General features: G+C 47.5%; 2 protein-coding genes across 7 annotated transcripts in view; both read right to left on the bottom strand.

Moving 5' to 3' along the window:
* Positions 1-322: 322 nt before the first annotated feature.
* Positions 323-8,617, bottom strand: DHRS11 (dehydrogenase/reductase 11). The gene is made up of 7 exons (XM_020875912.2): positions 8,234-8,617; positions 5,340-5,549; positions 2,867-2,961; positions 2,032-2,161; positions 1,364-1,456; positions 1,079-1,144; positions 323-955 (listed from the first exon to the last, which is right to left on the bottom strand). Exons 1-7 carry the CDS (start codon positions 8,588-8,590, stop codon positions 914-916), a joined length of 993 nt encoding a protein of 330 aa, XP_020731571.1. The 5' UTR covers positions 8,591-8,617; the 3' UTR covers positions 323-913.
* Positions 8,618-10,783: 2,166 nt separating this feature from the next.
* The window catches only part of GGNBP2 (gametogenetin binding protein 2), a 32,398-nt gene continuing 21,758 nt past the window's right edge, over positions 10,784-21,423 (bottom strand). For 3 of the 6 annotated variants that reach the window (XM_070478603.1, XM_070478608.1, XM_070478607.1), the window contains 8 exons: positions 19,125-19,334; positions 17,923-18,097; positions 16,367-16,561; positions 14,374-14,521; positions 13,912-14,037; positions 13,681-13,829; positions 12,473-12,721; positions 10,784-11,433 (listed from right to left, as the gene is read on the bottom strand). In XM_070478603.1, the coding sequence (XP_070334704.1) occupies positions 11,230-11,433; positions 12,473-12,721; positions 13,681-13,829; positions 13,912-14,037; positions 14,374-14,521; positions 16,367-16,561; positions 17,923-18,097; positions 19,125-19,334 (1,456 nt within the window). In that variant the 3' untranslated portion in view covers positions 10,784-11,229. The remainder of the gene's footprint in view (positions 11,434-12,472; positions 12,722-13,680; positions 13,830-13,911; positions 14,038-14,373; positions 14,522-16,366; positions 16,562-17,922; positions 18,098-19,124; positions 19,335-21,423) is intronic. The other 3 variants (XM_070478605.1, XM_070478609.1, XM_070478606.1) reach the window with 2 other exon arrangements.

Raw genomic sequence — 21,423 nt, 5'->3', positions numbered from 1 at the left:
CTCAGGAATCAGACCCCGCCCCCGACCCCGGGATCCAGGCAGGAGCTACTTTTTCAGCCTCACCGTAAATCCTGCACCAAGTTCTGTGCTATTCCAGCACTGCATGCTCTTCGAGGCCCCCCTGCCTGGCGCGCCCTGCTGTCCTCTTTTTCTGGCCGGAAATTCCTACCCATTTTCCAGACCCAACCAAAAGGTAATTAACACTCCAGGAAGGATGTCCCCAATCCACCCACCCTCCCTCTCTCGGGCAAGAAACTCTGAGACACAATCATTCCTCATCACAGGAAGGGGGAAGAACTGAAAGACACTCCTGCAGCCAAGATTTTTTAATGCAATTTTCCTTTTTTTAATGATCACAGTGAAACCCACATGGGAGGCAGGCCCTGGTATTCTGCTGCCATAGTCAGAGTCGAGTGAGGACCCCACCAGGGGTGGAGAAGCCGCAGTGGGACTAGAGAACTGAGATGGGGCAAAGAAGGGACAGTGGGGGAGGGAGAGAAGGAAGCCTGGAGCCCTGATAAGCATTCAGATGGAAGGTGAGGGCTTCTCTCCGCCGCCTCATCCTCAAGGGATGGTGGAAGTGGGGTTCAGGAAGATAGGGGAAAGCCCCACTTTTGGCCACAGTCCCTTCCCCAGGCCAAAGGGAAGAAGGCAAGGGCAGCAGACAAAGGCCAGGGAGCCCAAGAAGGGGACCAAGAAAGAAGGAGCAGGTAAAACAATCAGGGGACACCACCTCCTCTCCCCCCACCCATTCATGGTGGAAACAAGTTGACATATAAAAACCTCAACTTTTCTAGCCCCTGGTGGGGGTGGGGAAAGGAAGTGGAATCCAGGGGTTCAGAAATCAACACCCCCAGTCCAGGGGCAGTTGCCCAGCTGTGAGGGGTTGCAGGGAGGAGCTCCCCACAGGGCACTAGGTCACTTGCTCCGTGGGCCTCATCTGGATGTCTCCGATCTGCAGAAGGTACAAGGCTTGAGGAAGCTGGCATGCTCTCCCCACCCTCTTAAGGCCTCCCCACTCTCCGCCGCTGGGCTGGCTGGGCTCCTCCAGGGGACAGACAGCCAAGGCCAGACTCACCTGAACATGTGGGGGCATGCTGAGGACATAGATGACAGCCTCGGCCACGTCCTCAGGTTTGAGACACTGGGAGCACCGGGGGAAAGGGGTGAGGTGAGGACAGAATGGATCCGAGTCCTCCCCCCACCAAGGAGGTCCTCCCCCCACTAGGGAGGTCCTCTCCAGCATCCACGTTCCCCCACCCCACCCTCCAGGAGAGGCGATGGGCTGGCTGGAAGGGCGAGGTCTGAAGGCCAGGGCTCCTCTGCCTTCATTTAGGGAGTGGGTGGCTTCACTGGGCCCCACCTTCATGTGTCCATAGGTGGCGGCTGCCTTCTCGGGGTCCTTGTCGTGGAGTTTGAAGGCGAACTGTGTCTCCACCACTCCTGGAGAAATGCACTGTGCCAACAGAGACAGCCTGCTCAGGAGCTGAGCCCCGGGGCCAGAGGTCAGGCCCGGGGCGGGGGGCTGGGAGGGAAAGGACGGAGGCCACAGGGCCCCAGCCTCACAGGGACGGCCACCCGAGGTCCAGCGGCCACCTCCGCCCTCCAGAGCTGCCACGGGGGGGTCATCAGAATGATTCCTACCAGCTACAGAGCCGTTACTAAAAGCCAGGTCAGCTTTACAAAGTGGCTTCCCTTAAACCCTCATAACCTGCTAGGTGTTCTCATCTCCATCTTAAAGCTGGGAAGACTGAGGCGTGGAAAGGCTGAGCAAGCCACGCAAGCTCAGGCAGCCGTCCCGGGGAGAGCCCCAGTCCTGCTTTCCGGCCGTGGCTTCCCTCGGTCCCTTGTGCTCCCTCAGCCTCGCCCCTCCGCCCCGGCCCCCTCCTCCTAGGATCAAGTCAGCCCCTCTCCCGCCTCAAAAGCAGAGACACGCGGGGACTGTGCCCAGGACGGACGCCGGGCTCTCAGCGGCGCACCGGGCCGCGAGTGTGTGCGGCGGGGAGGGGCCGGGGTCAGGGCGCCCCTCACCGTGGCTCGGATGTGGCTCTGGGCCTCCCGGAGCTCTTGCCTCAGCCCCTCCGTCAGCGCGGTGACGGCGTACTTGGTAGCGCTGTAGAAATGGGTCTCGGCCGGGGGAGGCACCCGGTGGCCACTCATGCTGGGCGGAGGGAGGGAAGGGGAAGGAGAGAGTGATGCCAGGCCTGCTGCCCCCGCCGCGCATCCGGCTCATCCACATCAACGGCTCCTCCGGGCCCCCTCCTCCTCCAAGGCCTCCCTCCGTGGACCCCGGGATTCTCTCTTCAGTCCACGCAGGCGGTCAAAGCGTTCTCCCTTTCACCCGCGTGGTTCACTGAGAGGGTCCTCACGAGGGTCTAGGGCACGGAGGCCATGTCTCCGAGGGCGCCCCCAGACAGACCCTGAGCCACAGGGTGAGGTTCCTGCTGCGGCCTGAGGAACGGGGAACCCCGGTCCTGGGAGGCCCCCCAGGCCTCAGCCGCCAAGGGGCCAAGCTACCCCTTCCAGCCAACGAAGGGCTGGCGTTTGCACGTACTCTTCGTCCCCTGCTGGAGGAGGGCATGGCAGCCCACTCCAGTTTTCTTGCCTGGAGAATCCCATGAACAGAGGAGCCTGGCGGGCTATAGTCCATGGGGGTCGCAAAAGAGTCAGACACGACTGAGCAACTAAACCACAGTAACATTCTTCCCTGCTGCCCCGGTTGTGCCATCTGGGTGTTAACTGGGGGTGAAATCCCTATTCTACCACCCCGGGGACACTGAGGTACAAAGAGGTCAAAGGAGCCGCGGCAGGTCACTCTGCTGGGAGGGTGGGGGGCAGCCTGAGCCCCAGCCCCCACCCGCCTCACCTGTTGATGTTGATGATGTGTCCATCATCCACCTTCCGCTCCCTCATAGACTGGAAGGCTTCCCGCGTGCAGATGCTGAGGGCCAGCACGTTCACCTGCGGGCCGGGGTGGGGGGCAATGCGCATCTGCATCTTTGGGCCCGTCTGAGCAGGTGATGGAGCCCAGAGCACCCCGAGGGGGGGGCACCCCAAACAGGGCCCGGGTCCTACCTGAGACCAAGGACAGGCCAGGGCTGCGGGCCTCACGTGCCCTCCCCGTCCAGCCACCAGCCCCAGAGGACAGCAGAGGCGGCTCCCTCGCTGGGTGATGCCCTCAAGTTCCTCAAGTGTATTCGGGAACAGACACCACCCCTTCCCCAGAACCCACCCAGGACCCAGGAGCGCTCCCTGTCTTGGCTGTCTCCTCTGCCTCAGAGAATTCACCCCCTTTTCTTCCCCAAATGCCCTGCTCTTCTCTGGGACAGAGTCACTGGCTCTCCTCGCTCTGAAACAGCCTAAAATCCTTCCTTTAAAAATCTCTCTCCTCGGCACCGCGCTCAGCCTTTCACCCCGCTGCTCTCTATGCCTTTCCTGTCCCTCCCTCGAGACTAGAGTGGACAAGAGAAGGCTGGCCCTCCATCCTTCCACGCCTTCCAACCTCCATCCCATTTACAGACTGGGGGTGCGGTCACATGTCACTGCGTGGCAAGGGGCCTCCCAAGGGCATGAAGGCTTCCTGCCTTCCGTGGACCCCGCCCACTCCTGCTCCTCTGGCAGAGGTGACCCCCAGACCCCAGCCTGCGGGGAACAGACACCCGACGGAAGCATCTCTGCTCTAAAGCGCCCGCCCAGCCCCACCGCTTAGGCTGGCCCAGGAGGACAAGCAGATATAAAACTTTCAGCAGGCCTTCACTCTCTCCTCTGGGGAAGAGAGGAGACCAGCTGGGAAGTCAGATGTTTCTCTTTATCAGGTGTCAGCACCAGGCATTGGGGACAGAACACTCCCAGTGTGAAGCTGGCCCGGCGTTCACTGCAGGACACAGGTGGTTTCCAGCCCTGCTTTTGGTCCTCTTAACAATGCAGGTTTGTGGGGCAGAGAACTCAGCTTCTGGGGACGGAGGGATGAAGGAGGAGAAACTACGAGAAAGATTGCCTCGGGCCAGGGGAGCGAACCTCCTAGATCTGGGGGTCAAAGGTTCCCTCTGTGATCACTGACGTGGTTCTCTTGGGAGATGCCTCATAAGACAAGCCTAAGAGAATGACATAATGTTCCAGCTGAAATGGGTCTTAGGGATTTCATGTACGTGCCTCGCTTTACAGTCGGGCAAGCTGAGGTCTAGGTTTAGAGACGCCCTGACTGCAGGTGAGGTCCACAACTTGGATCTGCCAGAAGGTTCTCTGAGAGCAATGGCAGGGCTGCATATCCCTGTTCAATGTTTCAATGTTCGTTGCTCATTTCTGGGCCCAAGCACCTGTCAGGTGCTACTGTGAGCACATATGAAAAGCTCTTGGGGGGAGATAGAAACATTCCATTTACACACTGCTTTCCACTTCTCAGAATTAGTTTCATACCCTGAAGGTATTGCCCCATATTACAATCTAGAGGTTGAAAACCCATGCCCTGAAGCCTGTGCTTGGTCTACACGTGGTTTTAAAACATTCTAAAATTAATTTCCAATCTGTATTAGAAGGTTTCATTCATTCAAAAAATATCTATGGAGTGTCTACAGGCTGAGGCTATGACAGAATAAAATAGACAAAAGTCCTTGCATTCCTGGAGCTGAGGTTTTGGTGAATGGGGTGGGTGGGGGTCTCCACGGAAATCGATGCCCCCCGCTGCTCTCAGAGAAGTCACACGATCTGGCCACACCAGCCCGCGCTTGCTCGGAATGCAGCAGGGGCCCCCTCCAAGGCCAAGTGCTTCCCCGTGTGACCCGCCCACTCTTTGGGTTCCTACCTGGCCTCAGGGGACACTGGAATTTGTGATCCCAGACATTGATGGCCTAGGTGCAGTTCATCCCAATTAACAGGTGAGAAGACTGAAGCTCAGAGAGGGTGACACCTGCCCGAAGCCACATGCTTACTGGAGGGGCTGAATGAGACCATCATCTTCATCATCTCCTGCCTCTGGATTCCTTTTCTTCCCATAATACCATGTCCCAAGCACAAAACTGACACCTGGGGACATCTGACCAAAGGCAGTTTCCTTTCCTACCAATCTCCCTTCCAACAGAAGGAAACCAGCTTATAAACACTGCCCCCAGGGGCTCAGAGGAAAGAAGAATGGAAAAGATTTGGCCATTCCTCCACTCCCTCTCCCTCTGGGGAGGAGAAGTAGGGGAGACTCAAAGTGCTTCAGGTAGAAACCTGAAGCCTCCTCTCCCTAGAAGTTTATTTTCCTGCTTTCCTCCTGGCCATAGATGTCTATCTTCCTGCTTTCCTCCCGGCAGCTGTGACCTGCGTCCCCCCCACAGACCCCCGCCCCCCACCCTTACGTTGAACATTTCCTTCCAGCCGCTGGTGCTGCCTGAAAGCAGGGTGTCAGGCCGGGCCAGGCCGGCGTTGTTGATGCAGATGTCCACGCCACTGTGCTGAGAGCGGACCGCCGAGAACATGGAGAGGATGTCCTCCTCGTTCGACAGGTCACATCTGTAGGGGATCAAAGTCCCGGGGTAGCCTGCACTCTTACATTCGGCAGCCAGCTCCTATGAAACCCAACAGGGGTCTAACTGGGATGAGCTGCTCACTCCACACACAACCCACCCCGCGCCCTCAGACCCCACCTCCCGCCGCTGTCACCGCTCACAGAGCTGGCGCCTCTGGTGGCACCTGGGCCTGTCCCCACAGCCTGACCTCTTGGGTCAAAGTCCAGAGGTGACAGCAGTCCCAAGCGAGGGTGGGGGAGGCTGAGATCATCAGTGGAGGAGCCTCCCAAATAAACTCCAGTCTTCCGTTCAAGAAGGGAGAAGTTTCTGGGGCTCTGGGGTGAGGTGGGGGGTCAGAGAAGGGGCCTGGGGATCCTGGGAATGGAGCGAAGCCTCTTTTCTGACTCTTTCCCATCAGGAACACACCTCCGCTCATAGCCGCCCTCCACCCCATGTCTCTTGCACCAGCGCCGAGTCACCAGGACCTCGATTCACTTCTCTCCCATCACTCTCCCAACCCCTCTCAGGAGGGCTTGTATCTAAATGACCGCTGTCCCTCCACAAGCTGCAGCCAGCTGGCTCAGAACCCTCACACAGACTTCTCACTTTTCAGTTGAGCTCAGTGGCCGGTCTCCCCTCGCCCTGCCTATAGACATGGTCAGAAAGTCCCACGGGACACCACCCTCCACCCCAGTTTCTCTGGAGACTGTGAGCCAAGTCAGGCAGCAGGTGACACTGGGCATCCCCTGGGCACTGCCAGGGCCCTCAAGACACTAAGGATCCCTGAGAGAGGAAGGCCACTGAGAGACGGCTGAGGTGAGCGGCCATTCAGAAGCAGGAAGAAAACCAGCTGTGGTCGCTTTGGAGGCCAGTGACCCGGCACCTGAGCCTCCTCAAGGTGACTATGGACACGTGTGGGTGGGCCAGGGGTGCCAGGGCAAGGAGCCCTAGAAGAGGGCCAGCTTGTTCTCCTGTCCTGGAACGCCATCCTACCCCTAAACCAAGCTGGGAATCAAGGACTCGGTCAGGTGACCTAGGAAATTCTTTTCTGCTTTAGCTTTCCATGAGTTTAAGCGGTACAGTCCTCTGGGACTCAGAAGTCCCCCTTCCCCCAATTTCACCTACTCAACGACCCCCTCGGGAAACAGGGCTTCTCATTGTAGGAGATCGGAAATCAAATTCTGTTTGAGTATCAATGAATGAATCCATCAACCAATCAAGAAAAGCAGATGGTAGGCAAAACAGCCTGGAATTCTTCCCTCTCCTGGCACACAACTTCATTCCTCCTCCAGACTCAAAGCCCTGCAGCAAAGCCACAATGGAGGGACAGATAATACATGTCTCTGTCGCTGTCTTCTCGTTGCCCTACCTGTCCGCATCTAGCCTCAAAAAGGACCTGAAATCCTGTCAGTCCCCTCACAGCTGAGCCATCCCTCCTCATTAAAGGAGTCCTCCTGGGGGGCGAGGGACCAGTCGGGGGCTCTCCTCAGGGTTCAGGGACCCTTTTCCTGGCTGGTTTGTGGTGGGGGTGGGAGCAGGAAGAGAAGGCAAGAGTGGCTTTAGAATCAGAGAATCAAGTGGCCTAATCCCTGGTCTGATCCTCTAGGCTCCGGAGTGGAGGCAGGCCCTGGGCACCTCAGAATAGGAGAAAGGGAGGGGCAGTGTGGGGCAAGGGTATAGCCAGGTGACCTTGGGACCATCTAGGAGCCATAAAGCGTACCTTTGGTCGGCAGCAGGGGAGGGGACAGGCCTCCCTCCGGTACCTTCCTGCTCGGCCCCACCCAAGGCCTCCTCGCCCTCTCCCTGCCCCGGGGACTTTGAGCAAGGGTGGAGGTCAAGCTCAGCACCAGCCTAAACCCTGATGGGGGGTCCTGCCAGGGGTAAATCCAAAGTGCTCCTAAGATGGAAACTGCTCATCCTTCTTCCTCCCTGCTCCAACACAGCCAACTTCATTTCCTTTTTCTCTGAGCTCTTGTTGCTCACAACCCTTGGGGCTCCCAACCCACATTAAGAGAAAAACCAAGGGGTTCAGTTCCACATTGCTTTGTCCCCCAGAGCGCACAGGTTCAATGCCCTAGTTTACCTGCTCATTCCCACCTGTGACAGTGAAACTGAAAAAAAGGTCTAGTTTATATATACGTCCCAATTGTCCCTCATGTCCATCGAGGAGGGGTTAACCCTCACCTTCAGGGGAAGGTGGAGCTGAGCCTTTTCAGAAAAGCTCCACTCCCACTCCAACCCCACTCTCAGTCCTGGGTGAAAAATGAGCAGGATCAAGTCCTCTAGCTCCTGCTCGCTTTGTTTGACTTTGTGGGCTAGGTCTGGGAACCAGAGGAAGCAATCCAGTAGCCAGCTTAGCCACTGAGGCCAGAAAGCTTTCTTCCCTTTTCCCTGGCTTCTCCTTTTCTCAGCCAACCTGAGCAGGCAGGTAGGGAAGCAAGAGAAAAGATGCCAGGGACTCAGAGAATTGGTATACTAGAGCAGAGGCTGTCAGGAAAAAAGCTCCCTAACGGACAAGACTTTAAAAAGCAAAGATCGAGTCCTGCCCTGAGGGATCCAAAAGCCTCCTCCACCAACTAGGCGTCCACCTCTCTGGCCCCTGAGCCCGCTGCAAGTGGCCCTGGGGTGGCGGGCAAGAGGGCAGCGTGACACCTTGGCTCCGACCGCTCCCCATCCCCCACCTGGACCCAAGCCCGGCGGAAACGACGCCACCCGGAGCCACTCGCTCCCCAGCAGGGCCTTACCTCGATGTTGCCCACGGTGCGGGCACAACCCACCACCTTCAGACCCTGCTGGACCAGGGCCCGGGCCACGGCCGCGCCGATGCCCCCCGAGGCTCCCGTCACCAGTGCCAGCCGGTCACGCCACCGCTCCATGCCGGCTCTGGCCAGGGTCCCGAGTCGCCCGCCCACTTCGCTCTGGGAGCAGAGCACTTGGATCGCCGAGCTCCGCCCTAGGTCATAGGGGGCCGGCCGCTCTCTTGTCACCCCCGCGGCGCCTGCCGTCGACCTGCCCGCGTCAGAGGTACGCCAGGACCTGCCTCCACTCTGGCCGGCCTCCGCCCCCTGCTCCACCCTCCGCTCCTCGGCGATCGGCCACATCCCGGCTGGAGGACGATGCTGGCCGGCGGCCCCGCCCCGCCCCGCCCCGCCCCGCCCCTGCCGCGCGGGCACGGCCCCGCCCCATCCGGCCCTCGCCCTGTCCCCGACCCCGCCCCGTCCCCTCAAGCACTGCCCCGCCCCTTCCGGCCCTCGCCTGGTCCCCGCCCCGCCCCTTCCGGCCCTCGCCTTGTCCCCGCCCAGAGGAAACCGCTTCTCGCGGGACTGGGCGGAAGGGTCCCGGGAGTTGGTAGTTCAGCTTCCCTGCTGTGAGCTCTTAGCCTTGGAGAACGAGGCTCGGCGCGGACTCGCACCAGGCCTGAGGACTCGCGTACTCGCCTCTTGCTCTGTCCGCCTTGCCTATCCTGACCCAAAGGCCAGGAAGAGAAATTACGGGGCACTTAAGGTGACGCTACCGCCTTCCTCAACCAGCCGGTGGCTGATGGGAACGGTTCAGCTCAGAGAAGGTTGAGCGTCTCAGCGGTCAACGCTGGGTGACCTTGGGACGGGCTTTCAACCCTGCCTGATCTCTTGGCGTTTCTAACCTTGGAGAACTCATGGTTAAAAATACAAACACTCCCAAGTACACGTGTATTGGGGTGGAGGGGATTGTATCCCTAATGACCTACAGTCTACAACTTCGCTAAGCCCCCCTACTCCTACTGGAGCAAATATATACCACGGTGTACGCGAAATACTAAAGCAATAGCTAACATTTATTGAGCGCCTGCTGTGACGGGCATAGTAAAATATATTTTAAGCACCTCAAATATATTAATGTGCACAAGAGCCCTATGAGATAGAACCTATTAACAGTCATTTTATAGGATATACCGAGACAGATGAGGAGCCTGGCTTGGATGGCAAGCAGTCCAGTATTAGGCCAGGGTATGTGTTCTGAAACAGCCTTCACTGTGTCCTCCCTTGTCTCTCCTTAGGTTGTTGGTTCTGCTCAAGGTAGAAGTCACTCTGCTGACCACTAAGGATATTCCATCAAAACACTGAATACTGCCTCACTTCTGCATTCTTTATATAGCCAGCCTTTCAAAGAGAAAACATCTCTGCTGGAACCCCACCACTGAACCAACGGAATAAGCCATGAATGTGGCTGGTGTACTCACTCAGCAAGCACTCCTGTGTTGCTCCAAGGGCAAAGATTAAAACAAAACCAGCCCTTGCTTAATTTAGGAATCTCAGGAGAAAACTTCGCTGCAACAGGTGGTGAAAAGAGGATTGGGCTCAGAGCCAAGGGCTGTGGGAGAACTCTTACTAGTCATTTTTTTATGGATTCCAGGATGAAAGCAGACAAGGGTCAGAAAGGAATTACTCATTTTATCTCTGCCTCAGTCCCTGTACAACACTTTGATTTGAAAAGACAACTCAGGGGGTGGCTCAAAAAAATACCAACTACAAAAGTTAAAATCTCACTAAGCTTCTGCTGTTGCCCACTTGAAATCTGATTAGAAATCTGATTAAGTGGTAGAAAATTCACAAGTTTCACTCCACCCCCACTGCAGAGAGGTACTGACCATCCCACCATTTGTCTGCTGCCCACCAAGTATTATCTGCATGTAGACACAAAGCTCTAAGCACATGATTTTACTGAACTATTGACTCAACCATTTAAATGGCAGCCAAATGCTACTCCCAGGGGAATCTCACCTTCAGTACTCACAGACAGCTTGTGAAAACAGTGAAGTGTAAAGCCAGAGTGACTTTATTGTTGGAAACCAGATAAGGAACAGACACACAGACCGCAGTGTGGTCAGCTCTCAGGGTAGCCTTCTGCTCCCAGTTCTCTTCGTGCTGAGTAACTACTGACCAGGCAACCCCTGGTTGAAATTCTGCCAAGTTTTGCTTTTACTCTTCTAGTTCAATCTAAACCTCTGAATTTAAGGTGCTTTGTTAATGTTATCGGGGAGCATTATAAATAACAGCAGTTAAAAATCTCACAAGGAAATAGGATGCTAGTCAGTATTTAAAGGTATCGCAGCAAAGTTATTCTTTCAGAACAAAAGACTGGAATCTGCTTTTCTCAGCTGTGAACTCTGAAGAAGGGAAGAATTTTTGTCTTCAACAACCTGTATCTCTCTCCTCATTTGCTCTTCATCCTAACATCATCACTGGTCAAGTAACAAGACCACAGGTGGCTAATTAAAATACTGCCACACATTAAGTAGAAACATGTACACCAAATTTTACTATGCGTATTAATAAATATTCTTTATTTTAAATTTTGCACATTGCGCTTTAACATTACATCCAAACATTTCGCAAGTGGATGTCTACTTTGTAAAACCATATATTCAGCTCATTGTCATTTCTGTACAGAAGTATAAGTACAACATTACTTTTTGCCACTAAGTTGCTTTTTAGTAAGTCTCACAGGAAGAGAAACATTTAATGAAAAGAGATGGCTTAAATCATATGGCAGGCCTGCGCAGCCACACAACTAAAGACACAAGCCTGAAGAAAGAACAAACTAATGAGGTTACCTCCACCGTCTCCCAAAACAAGAAAGAATCACATTGATTTAAGATAAAATTTTGCCATAAGTCACTAAAATTAAAGAGTTTTTCTGAAAGAGAAGGCGCAGTAGTCATCTTGAGTGTTTCATTGAAAGACAGAGCTATTTTATTTATTTAATTTGCTCCAGCCGTTGTCAACCAGCCACTACAAATGGGCCTCTTGTGATCATTTAAGCGGCAGTATTTATTAAATTTCTCCTTCAGATGCTGTCGGTATTGTTCTCTATTGCTGTAGAAAGACTGGTTATTAGCCATAAATGACTGTATTTCATCTTGTGAGATAAAGATTTCCTCATCTGAAGTACATTCAGACTCATCCTGCAAATTAAAGCAGTAGTTAAGACTATGACTTAAATGAAGAATGCAAAATGCTATGCTAATAGAAGACAGCTAAAAGTTAAAGCAGGCTAGTTTTTAGTTTTAATTCAGTCACATAAAGCCTTTAAATAGAATGTTTACAGGATAAGCAAAATGTCATTCTGTCTTGGAAAGTACTAAGTAAGAATAAAATGCAACTCAACTTGATTTAAAACTCGATCTATAATTTGTCCTAGAAGCCTACAAGCAGACTACTAACACACCTTAGCCTTTAAAAGTGATTAGAGATGGTTATAAATAGCTACCAAATTTTAAATAATTTGACTTTTCTCTGGCTGGCTCTATTTATCTCCACAAGTTAGGTAAAATATAACCTTTTAAAAACTTATGAATATACAGTATCACCAATAAACTTTACAACTATATAAAAAAGAAAAAAGCTACTATTCTAAAGGATCTGTTTCCCTTGGAATCCTATAATGACTATAGAAAAGATGCCACCCTTTTCTTTCCTTGCCCCCCCCCCCCCAAATTCCACACAAACTATGCCCCACGTTGCTTGGTATAATTCATCTAAAGTATAAAGACTGCAAATCAATTATACAAGATGCCCCAAGTTCAGTTATGCTTTTATCCTATATGACATGAAGGTTACATGAAGGAAGTAATCCAGAAAATGGGCTCTAGTTCAGATTCTATATACTTTCCTGGTCTGGAAGGTTAGCTACCATTAATTACCACTCAGAAAGGCAGCTTGCTTATAATTACCCCCACCAAGGAGTCAGACTCTTGGACTTGATGCTAACTCTCTGTGCCTCTCCCAACTAGTCTCTTCTACCTTTGAGACAAAGGAAGACAGGAAATGTGCTCCAGAACAGTTACATGGTGGAAGAGCAGGAATGCAGTCACCAAAAAAATAATGAGATACTGCTTAAAAGCCTCCTCCCATTCCCAATGTTAAACCCTCAAATACTGTCTCCTCCCACATCTACCCCATGAGCAATCAGTTATCCACAAAAAGATATCATGGCTTACTTACAAGGAGTTCAACTAAGCTCTTGGCACCTTTTCCAGAATCAGGACCAAACGATGTTTCTGTAGGTTCTGCAAACTGTGGTACATTTTTCCTATGCTCAAACCAAGGCAGTGGCTGCCCACCCTTTTCAGAGCTGCAACAGCTTTCAGGATGTGCATCTTTGGTCTTGTCACGGTGAAACACTGTGTGCACGGTATTTCCTGAGGTCTCTCGATTACCTGGATCTGTGATACAGCTTCCAAGCTTTTGGATCTGAAACCACAGCAAAAGTATCTCTCAGGTAAAAAGGCAGGTGGTGGTTGTTTAGTTGCCAAGTCGTGTCTGACTCTTTGCGCCCCCATGGACTGTAGCCAGCCAGGCTAGCTCTGTCCATGGGATTTCCCAGACAAGAATACTGGAGCAGGCTGCCATTTCCTGAAGATTCTCCAGGGGAATCTTCCTAATCCAGGGATCGAACCCGAGTCTCCTGTTTGGCAGGCAGGTTCTTTACCACTGAGCCAAGGAAGCCCCAAGAGGCAGAGCATAATAGCAATGATTATTGTTTAAAGAAAAATAAATGCCCTGAGAGTACGTTAGATCTTACCAGGAACAGCAGCAGCACCTGGCAGTTACTCGGCACTTACTGCGCAGCTAACACTCTGCTTCCAGGTGGCTCAGTGGTAAAGAATCTGCCAGCCAACACAAGAAACACGAGAGAAAAGGGTTCGATCCTTCCGTGGGGAAGAGCCCCTGGAGTAGAAAATGCCAACCCACTCCAGTACTCTTGCTCGGAAAATTCCATTAACAGAGGAGCCTGGTGGGCTACAGTCCAGGGGGGTCACAAAAAGTCAGACCCAACTGAGCATGCATACACAAACACTACGCTAACCCATCAATATAATCTCATTTCATCTTCACAGAATCTGATCTGACACTATTATCTCCACTTTACAGCAGGGAAAACAATTCAAGCAAACTGCTCAAGATTACAGAGATAACAGATTAAAAACTACTGTGAAAAAGTGAACTGGATTTATGTCTCACACGGACTGTTGGACAAATGACCACACATCAGACACACATGCCTATAAAAATCACAAGATGAGCAACCAATGGAACTGCATAGGTATTCATTCTAAAAAAAAAAAAGGCCTAGTGACTAAGGTGTGTAGTGACTAAGCCACTCCAAGGAAAAGGGCCAAAGTTTAAGAATGACACTTTATGACACTTACATGTTCATCACATTTCAACATCTTGCTTTTCTTTTTCTTCTTTTTATTTTTTCCTTTGGTGGTGTTCTCTTCAGAATTTGCCCAACATTCAACACAACTATCGCCATCATCCTCTTTGTCTTCACAGTGATGAACACAGGAGTCATCACCTGCAGAAATCAGTAGTTTCTTATTTATGTGCTTAACTCAGCCATGTAGCAGAAATAATTGGGAAGCTTGATCTGAACCTACCGTGCTCGTCATGATTACAAATGCCTTCCGTGCAGGCGACATCTGAGCCCTCCCGAGAGCCTGTCTCACTCCCTTCCATGCTAGATGAGTATCCACAGTCACTGCCATTACAGTGTGGCGACAAGCCTGAGAACAAACCAACCGAGTTGCTATTAACATGCCAATGAATATACTGAGACAAAGGATAACCCAAATGGGGACTACATCAGAATTTCAAAACTGATGGCTTACTGAAAGTAAAAAGTACATTAAACAATGAAAATATGACTGGAGACTTACATTTTTTTATTTTATTATTGTTTAACAAACCAAACACTGTAAGTGTTTGACTACATTATACGGTATTCTTGGGTCTATAAAGCAGTTCCTAACCTCTAGGTTACAGGCTCTCTAAAAGCTCTTATACTTAAAAGAAAGAAAGAATAAACTTAAGAGTTAATATTTTTTAAACTATTTACTTACCTTTCTTTATTTTAGGGGACCCCAAAAGATTGCCACTGCTAGGACAGGTACAGGATGTACTTTCATTGGTAACAATTACTTCTACACAACTATTACCATCTTCAGTGCTGCCACAGGCTTTGCAGCTGTTTTCTATGAAGTCTGTTTCCTTTAAGGATCAATATTAAGAGACAGTAAAAATCTTTACCTCCATAATGGCTATATTTTAATTTCCTCAACATTAACTAATTAGATAACGATAAAAATTAAAGAAAAAAAAAAACTATTTTCATGAAGATCATTAATTCATTTAAAAACCAGGAACCAACTAGAACCAAGTCAAGACCTTAATGGTATCAGGAAAGTCTAGGACAACTGTTCTCAAAAGTCTGGTCTGCTGGCTCCAGGGGATCCCTAGGTCAAAACCATTTTCATCCTAACACTAAGATGTGATTTGCCTTTTTCATTGTCTTGACACTTACACTGATGGTATAAAAGCAGTGGTGGGAAAAGCTGCTGGTGCTTTAGCACAAACCAAGACAGAAGCAACCAAAGTGTGTACCAACAGTCTCTGTATTCTTCACTTGTCAAGCATTCTCATCGGAAATAAACAGAGATAAAAGGATATTTCACTTATAAATGTCTTTCATGCAGCACTAAAAATATTCATTTTATTAAATACCAACTCATGAAGTAGAGGTCTTTTTATTAGTCTGTGAGAAATGAGAAGAATGCTTAAAGCATTTTTGATGGATACCAATGTATGACTGTCTCAAGAAGTACTTGTGCAATAGTTTAAGTTGCAAACTCAAACTAGCTAGTTCTAAACTAGCTAGAACACCAACTTCACTTAAAAGAGAGGATAAGAGACAAACTATGGTTATTCAGACTTGAATATTTAAGACATTTTCTCAAAAATAAATGAAGTCAGTCCAGCTCTTAAAAGAAAAAAAGACAGTATTTGTTGTCACTGATAAAATTTAAACTTTCAAACTACAATTAGAATTTTGAAAACTTGTACATACAAGCACAATGAGATTGAAGCTCAAGACCTTTCTAATGGGATGAACAGTGGTTTTAACATGACTGTCTGATACTATGTAATGAAATGTCAATATCTGGGGAGATGTGCATAACTCAGTGAACCATTATGTTTTCAAATGACCAGTGCATGATGTTATAGAATAATGCATGAATAAAATCTATTCAAAGTGCTAATGGATTTTAATTTAAAAGTATGAAAGGTCACTTTAAGGTGTCAGGTTCCACACTATAGAAAATCTTTATGAAATTACCACCTGTCAAGTTACAATGCCAAAGAAGAATATCTACAACTATCTAAAAAGGTTTATATTAAAATATTCCTCTCCCCTTTTCCTACTATATGAGTGAAGTCAGACTTTATTCATATGCTTTAACCAAGCAACATATGCAAACAGACTGAATGCAGAAGCAGATAATGAGAATCTATCTGATTCCTTAAGCCAAATATTAAAGAGATTTGTAAAAATATAAAATAAAGCCACCCTTCTCAAATTTTCCTAGAAAGCAATTCTTTTTCAAAATATGTTATTCATGTTAACATTTAATAGGCTTATTATTTTTAAAAGAATTAACAAATAACTTTAAATTTCTCCACTTTAATTTCTAATACAATAAATGCTGATACGTATAATTCACATAAACAAAAGCTCACGGGGCACCCTAATTTTTAAGAATGCAAAGTGACCCTGAGACCAAAAGTTGAGAACTGCTCTAGGTCATGCATGGAGATAACTTTTCACATTTGGGCTTTGATCTAACAGAATACTAAGGTCAGGTAGTAAGATACTACTAATTACTGAACATTGCCTTTATAAAATAAATGACATTAAAGAGATTATTATACAGACTACTGTAAGAAAAAAAGCCAACATACAAGCCAGAGGAACCCAGGTTCTGAGAAAGCACAGTGAAAGTGCTGCAATCGAGAAAAAAAGCCATATATTGTCAAGTCAATATCAAAAAATACTACCTTCTCTTGGCTTACTTCCTTTTCATCTGCTGTTTGTAAGGGAGTAGGGATATCACATACACATTTGTTTTTTCGTCTATTCTTCCGTTTCTGGCGCTTCTTTTCTTGTTTGAGTTCTCTTACTCGTTCCTCTTCTGAAAATTCTTCACAAAGTTGTTCCAATCGACTAATACCCTGTACTTTTTCCACAGTCATCTATTATAAAAACAAAGCTGAGACTGAATACTGGCTCAAACTTCCCTCTCCAAGGAAATTCTCACTTGTTAATTTTAAATGATATCAGACACACAGAAACTAGCATTTCAAACTGCAATTTTGTCCAGCAGTCCTCAAAAAGAATTTTAAATTTTAATACCTTAAATGATGACAGTCTTAAAATTACAGGAAATGAATGTACAACTAACTCCTATGGGAAAGGGAGACTTACACATACTCCAGTTTCAATCCAGAAATATTCTAGTTTCAAATTTCAGAATTTTAACAAAGTAAAGTAAACATTCATCCTATTTCTTCATACAATGAGAACACTATTTAACCTGATTAAATGATCTAGTTTCTGAAGACATAAATATACAAAGAGAAAAAAAGGAATAAGAAATCTTTTCGACAAGAACAAACACACATTTCAGACTCCCCAGAACAATGTTTAAAGTCCAAGGATGGACTTTTGAAAAAGTTTATAGACCTCATACCATTCTCAAAAGGGACAGGTGACCAGTTAAACAGTTATGACCATGCCCTAGAACATAACAGAATATTCACTAGCCAAAAATTTATATTCTACAGAGCATAACTGAAAAAAGACATTACTAAATCACAAGCACAAAACCCAATACCAGCATTATGAAGAGCCTTCAGTGTGCTTCTAAAAAGTAGCTCTCACATCATGGCATTCAGACAGCATTTACTTCATACTATTGGAAAGAAGCAGGCAAACTGGGACTCATTAAATGTTTCTAATTTTTATGCTTATTTTTGGGCTGCTTTTAACTTGTCAATAGTTATGTTTTATAGCAGCTTCTCATTAAATAATCATTAATTTCAGTTCTCTACTCTGAAAATATCTAAAAATCAAGGCTGGCAGTGTGACAGGTTTAAAAAACAAAGAAAAATCCACAAACTTTGACCAGTGGATCACAGTTCTAAGGCACGGTGAGAGCAGTGATTAACATTAAGATTCAGTCCACAGTTCACAACTTCCATGGTGGTCCAGTGGATAAGGATCTGCCTGCTAATGCACTGGACAAGGGTTTGATCCCTGGTCTGGGAAGATTCCAAACGCGGCGAGGCAGATAAGCCCATGCAGCACAACTACTGAGCCCGCGCTCTAGAGACCCAGAGGCCCAACCACTGACCCTGCGGGCTGCAACTCCTGAGGCCCGCGCGCCGAGAGCCTGTGCTCTGCGGTGAGAAGGCCACACGCAGTCAGCCCCGCTCTCCACAACTGGAGAGAAAAGCCCGTGTGTAGCAAGGAGACCCGGTACAATCAACAAAAATGGAAAGATTCCATCTAATAACTAAGCAGTCCAGACACTGAAGCAGTCCACTGTTCTTACCTCAAAACTCTTGCGTAAAGCATCAACACCAAGATAGAAAAGCATCTGCCATGTCTGCTCTTCTGCCCGTAGCTTTTGCCAGATTCGATGCAGTCTTTCATAAAGATGAATTCCCAAGCAGGTCAGAACTTCTTCTTGAGCTATATCTATTGTCTTAGCATGCCTTTCTCTTCTCCTATAAAGGAGAATAAATCACACATGTTTCCTACAACTCTTAAGCTGAAACATTAAGACATCGATAACACCTCTCTGCAGGTTCAGGTTTTAACCATAATCTGCATATCTAGTAAACAAACTAATATCAAGATGTTTATACATTCAAACTCAACATATATATAAATACACAAGTACACATGTATATTACCAATGCAAAATACACATGCAGGTAGAACTTAGTTCTAATATTGCTAAAGAGAAGGTAATTCAGGAACTGGCCCTAAAGAGATGTTTTTGGGGGCACAGAGAGGTCACATATTTAAGTGTCCAGCTCATGGCAGGCATGACAGTTCATCTTCCAATGATAACAAACGCCTACTTGGTTTTTGTTCTTTTTGATGGGGGACGGAGGAAGACAATGCCAAGTGATTCAATCCTAGGCAAAAGCCCTCTAGGCTAGTCTTTACTAGAAATGATGACATACGTCAGTGACAGAAGTGGTGTTTGTATTCTAAATGCCTAGCAAAAAATACGCACTCAAGTGACAACTAATACACAAAACAGAGGGGGAATGGGTTCGATGTATTCTGGGAACAATTTTTCCTGACTTTTACAACAAAGCCAGAGATAAAATTTTAGGTTCCTTTGTAATTTAATAATAACATCCACAGTTCATGAATTACATTCAGTCAAGTATTTCTTAAACTCCTGTTGCAAAGATCTCATTTCCTATGCAAAAACCATCATTATAAACAAAATTTAAACATGGAAATGCATGGATGAAGGGGAGGAAGAAAATCTCTTCTAATCATTTTCAAGTGAAAATGATAAGCTATAGTAATGAAAGCCACAAAAAGCCTTCCTATTTCAAGCAACAATGAGCAGACAATGGATCAATACTTTCTCCCTTTTTTTACTCAACTAAATGCATATTTAAAAGAAAGCAAAATCTGTACAGGCACACTTTAATTTACACACATATGTACTGAGGCAGAAGGATAAAATGAAGCAAAGCGCTAGATAGCCCATTCTAGCAAATTACATACTCATACCCTCCTGCGAACTCTGGCTCAGCACGACCCAGAAGATGTGCAATGAAGTCTGTCTCACAGCAAACATGAATGTGTCGCTCGTGTGGACAGCACCGCAAGCCTTCATAAAGTGCAGCACAGTAGCCCTTCTCTTTGCTGCAATCAAGCTCACCAATAAGGATATTATAGGCTCGCAGGACTTTATTTTTGCAATCAGTACAAAACCTGTTGAAAAGAAAAATTTCAAAATTAACAACTGGCGGTGTAATTATTTCATGAGGTATTTAATAGTGTACTAGACAATGACACTCCCTTCCTATACAGAGCATTAAAAAAAAAGCCTCCACACACTGAAGTCACACACATATAAAGTAAATACACATTTAAGGATTACAAAGCTATAGCTAGTTCTCCACTTGCAAATGATTATTAAACTAGAGAAACACATGGGCCTAAAAGAATGAAGCAGATAAATACCTGTTAGTTCATAAAACACATGCCCAGAAGATACTAGTTACCGAGGACTACATGTCTTCACAAGCTATCTATGCAGGTCAGACATGAAACAACAGAGGCTACCAACCAGTGGCTCCAGGATCCCTCTCCTTTCAGCCTCTGAAAATAGTTGGTATCTTCAACCAGTAAACCTTGATTCAAATGTTTACATTTTAATAAATACATCACTAGCTAAGTATTCTTGGAGAAGGCAATGGCAACCCACTCCAGTACTCCTGCCTGGAAAATTCCATGGACGGAGGAGCCTGTTGGGCTGTAGTCCATGAGGTCGCTAAGAGTCGGACACAACTAAGCGACTTCACTTTCACTTTTCACTTTCATGCACTGGAGAAGGAAATGGCAACCCACTCCAGTGTTCTTGCCTGGAGAATCCCAGGGACAGGGGAGCCTGGTGGGCTGCCGCCTATAGGGTCGCACAGAGTCGGACACAACTGAAGCGACTTAGCAGCAGCAGCTAAGTATTAATATGTAGCGTGGGGAAGGCAAGAAGAATGGGAAAGTGGTACATGTATTTTTAGTTTACTGGTGATTTCCAAAATGTCAAATTCTTCCCTCCACCAAAAAAAAAAAAAGTATGTTTCTCAACACACACATAAATAATATATACAACATATATGCAGAAATGTGGTTTCAACTTAAGTGTACATAATGTGATAAAAGTGCAGAAGAGCATGTGAAGTAGAAGGACGACAACATTTCCTTCTAGAAACTAAACATCATTCAATCAGAAAAGAAAAAATAGAGTCTGGTCTTTCTATTTTTGAATTCCTAAAATAAGGAAGAATTCGGTCAGGTGAAAAAGCCAGGCTCACAGTATTAGTAATTGACTCTCTGAGAAGGTCAACTGTGAGGGAATGAGGAAATTTTGCTTTCTGTGATTTAAACTCATCTATCCAGGTGAGCTTATCTACTCCCAGAGCAATTCCCATCAACATGTCACCTCCACAGCTCCGCTCAAGGAAGGCCAGACCCATGCTGAAAAATGCGGACAACACAGATGTGCAAAACCAAGGGCAACATGGTTCCCTTCCTATGTTCTCTTCCATAGGTGTTAAGAAATCACCATTCACACAGTCACCCAGGATGGAACCTCAGTTAATTCCAACTCCTCCTCAGTTAATTCCAACTCCTGCTTTTAGGGGTGGAGCCAATTGGTATCAATTCTTTCTTACACTGAGGAAGGTTACTTCTCAACTCACTCTGCCCTGTTTTAAATTGCCGAGCTTCCTAATAGGTGTCCCTGCTTCCACTCTTACTAGAGCTAATGCATCTCTCATACCAAAATAATTTTTTAAAACATCTCATTACTTCACTCTCAGCTTAAAAACCTCCCCACTATCTACAAATAAAGTTCAAACTCGTTAAGGCCTCTGGTGCTTTCTTCTCTTACCCAACCTACTATTCCCAGACTTCTCCCCAAGACTCACCTGTCCCTTCAGGGTCCCTCTGCACTGCCCTGCCCCTCCACACACAATATATATGTGCAAACGGACGACTTTCGTTTCTCTTTAACTGAAGTATAGCTGATGTACAAGGCTGTGTTAGTTTCTGGTGTATACCACAGTGATTCAGATACACACACACACACAGGTTCTTTTCCATATTCTTTTCCATAATGGTTTGTTACAGAATATTGAATACAGTTCCTGTGCGATTTATACAGTAGGATCTTGTTGTTTATCTATTTTATACACAGCAGTGTGTGTACCTGCTAATCCCAAACTCCTAATTCATCCCTCCCCTATTTTCTTCCCCCTCTGGTAACCATAAGTGTGTTTTCTATGTCTGTGAGTCCGTT

This window comes from Odocoileus virginianus, chromosome 17 (genome assembly GCF_023699985.2).
Source record: "Odocoileus virginianus isolate 20LAN1187 ecotype Illinois chromosome 17, Ovbor_1.2, whole genome shotgun sequence".
In the NCBI taxonomy this organism is placed as follows: Eukaryota; Metazoa; Chordata; class Mammalia; order Artiodactyla; family Cervidae; genus Odocoileus; species Odocoileus virginianus.
This window is presented reverse-complemented; position numbering and strand designations above follow the sequence as displayed.

Bases quoted from the DNA above. Each gene is read 5' to 3' on its own strand.
- DHRS11 (XM_020875912.2), bottom strand. From the start codon at position 8,590: ATGTGGCCGATCGCCGAGGAGCGGAGGGTGGAGCAGGGGGCGGAGGCC. The intron at 2,962-5,339 runs GTAAGGGTGGGG...CCCGGCCCGCAG, and splicing joins GCTGGAAGGAAATGTTCAAC to GTGAACGTGCTGGCCCTCAG. The intron at 2,162-2,866 runs GTGAGGCGGGTG...CCCTCCGCCCAG, and splicing joins CACATCATCAACATCAACAG to CATGAGTGGCCACCGGGTGC.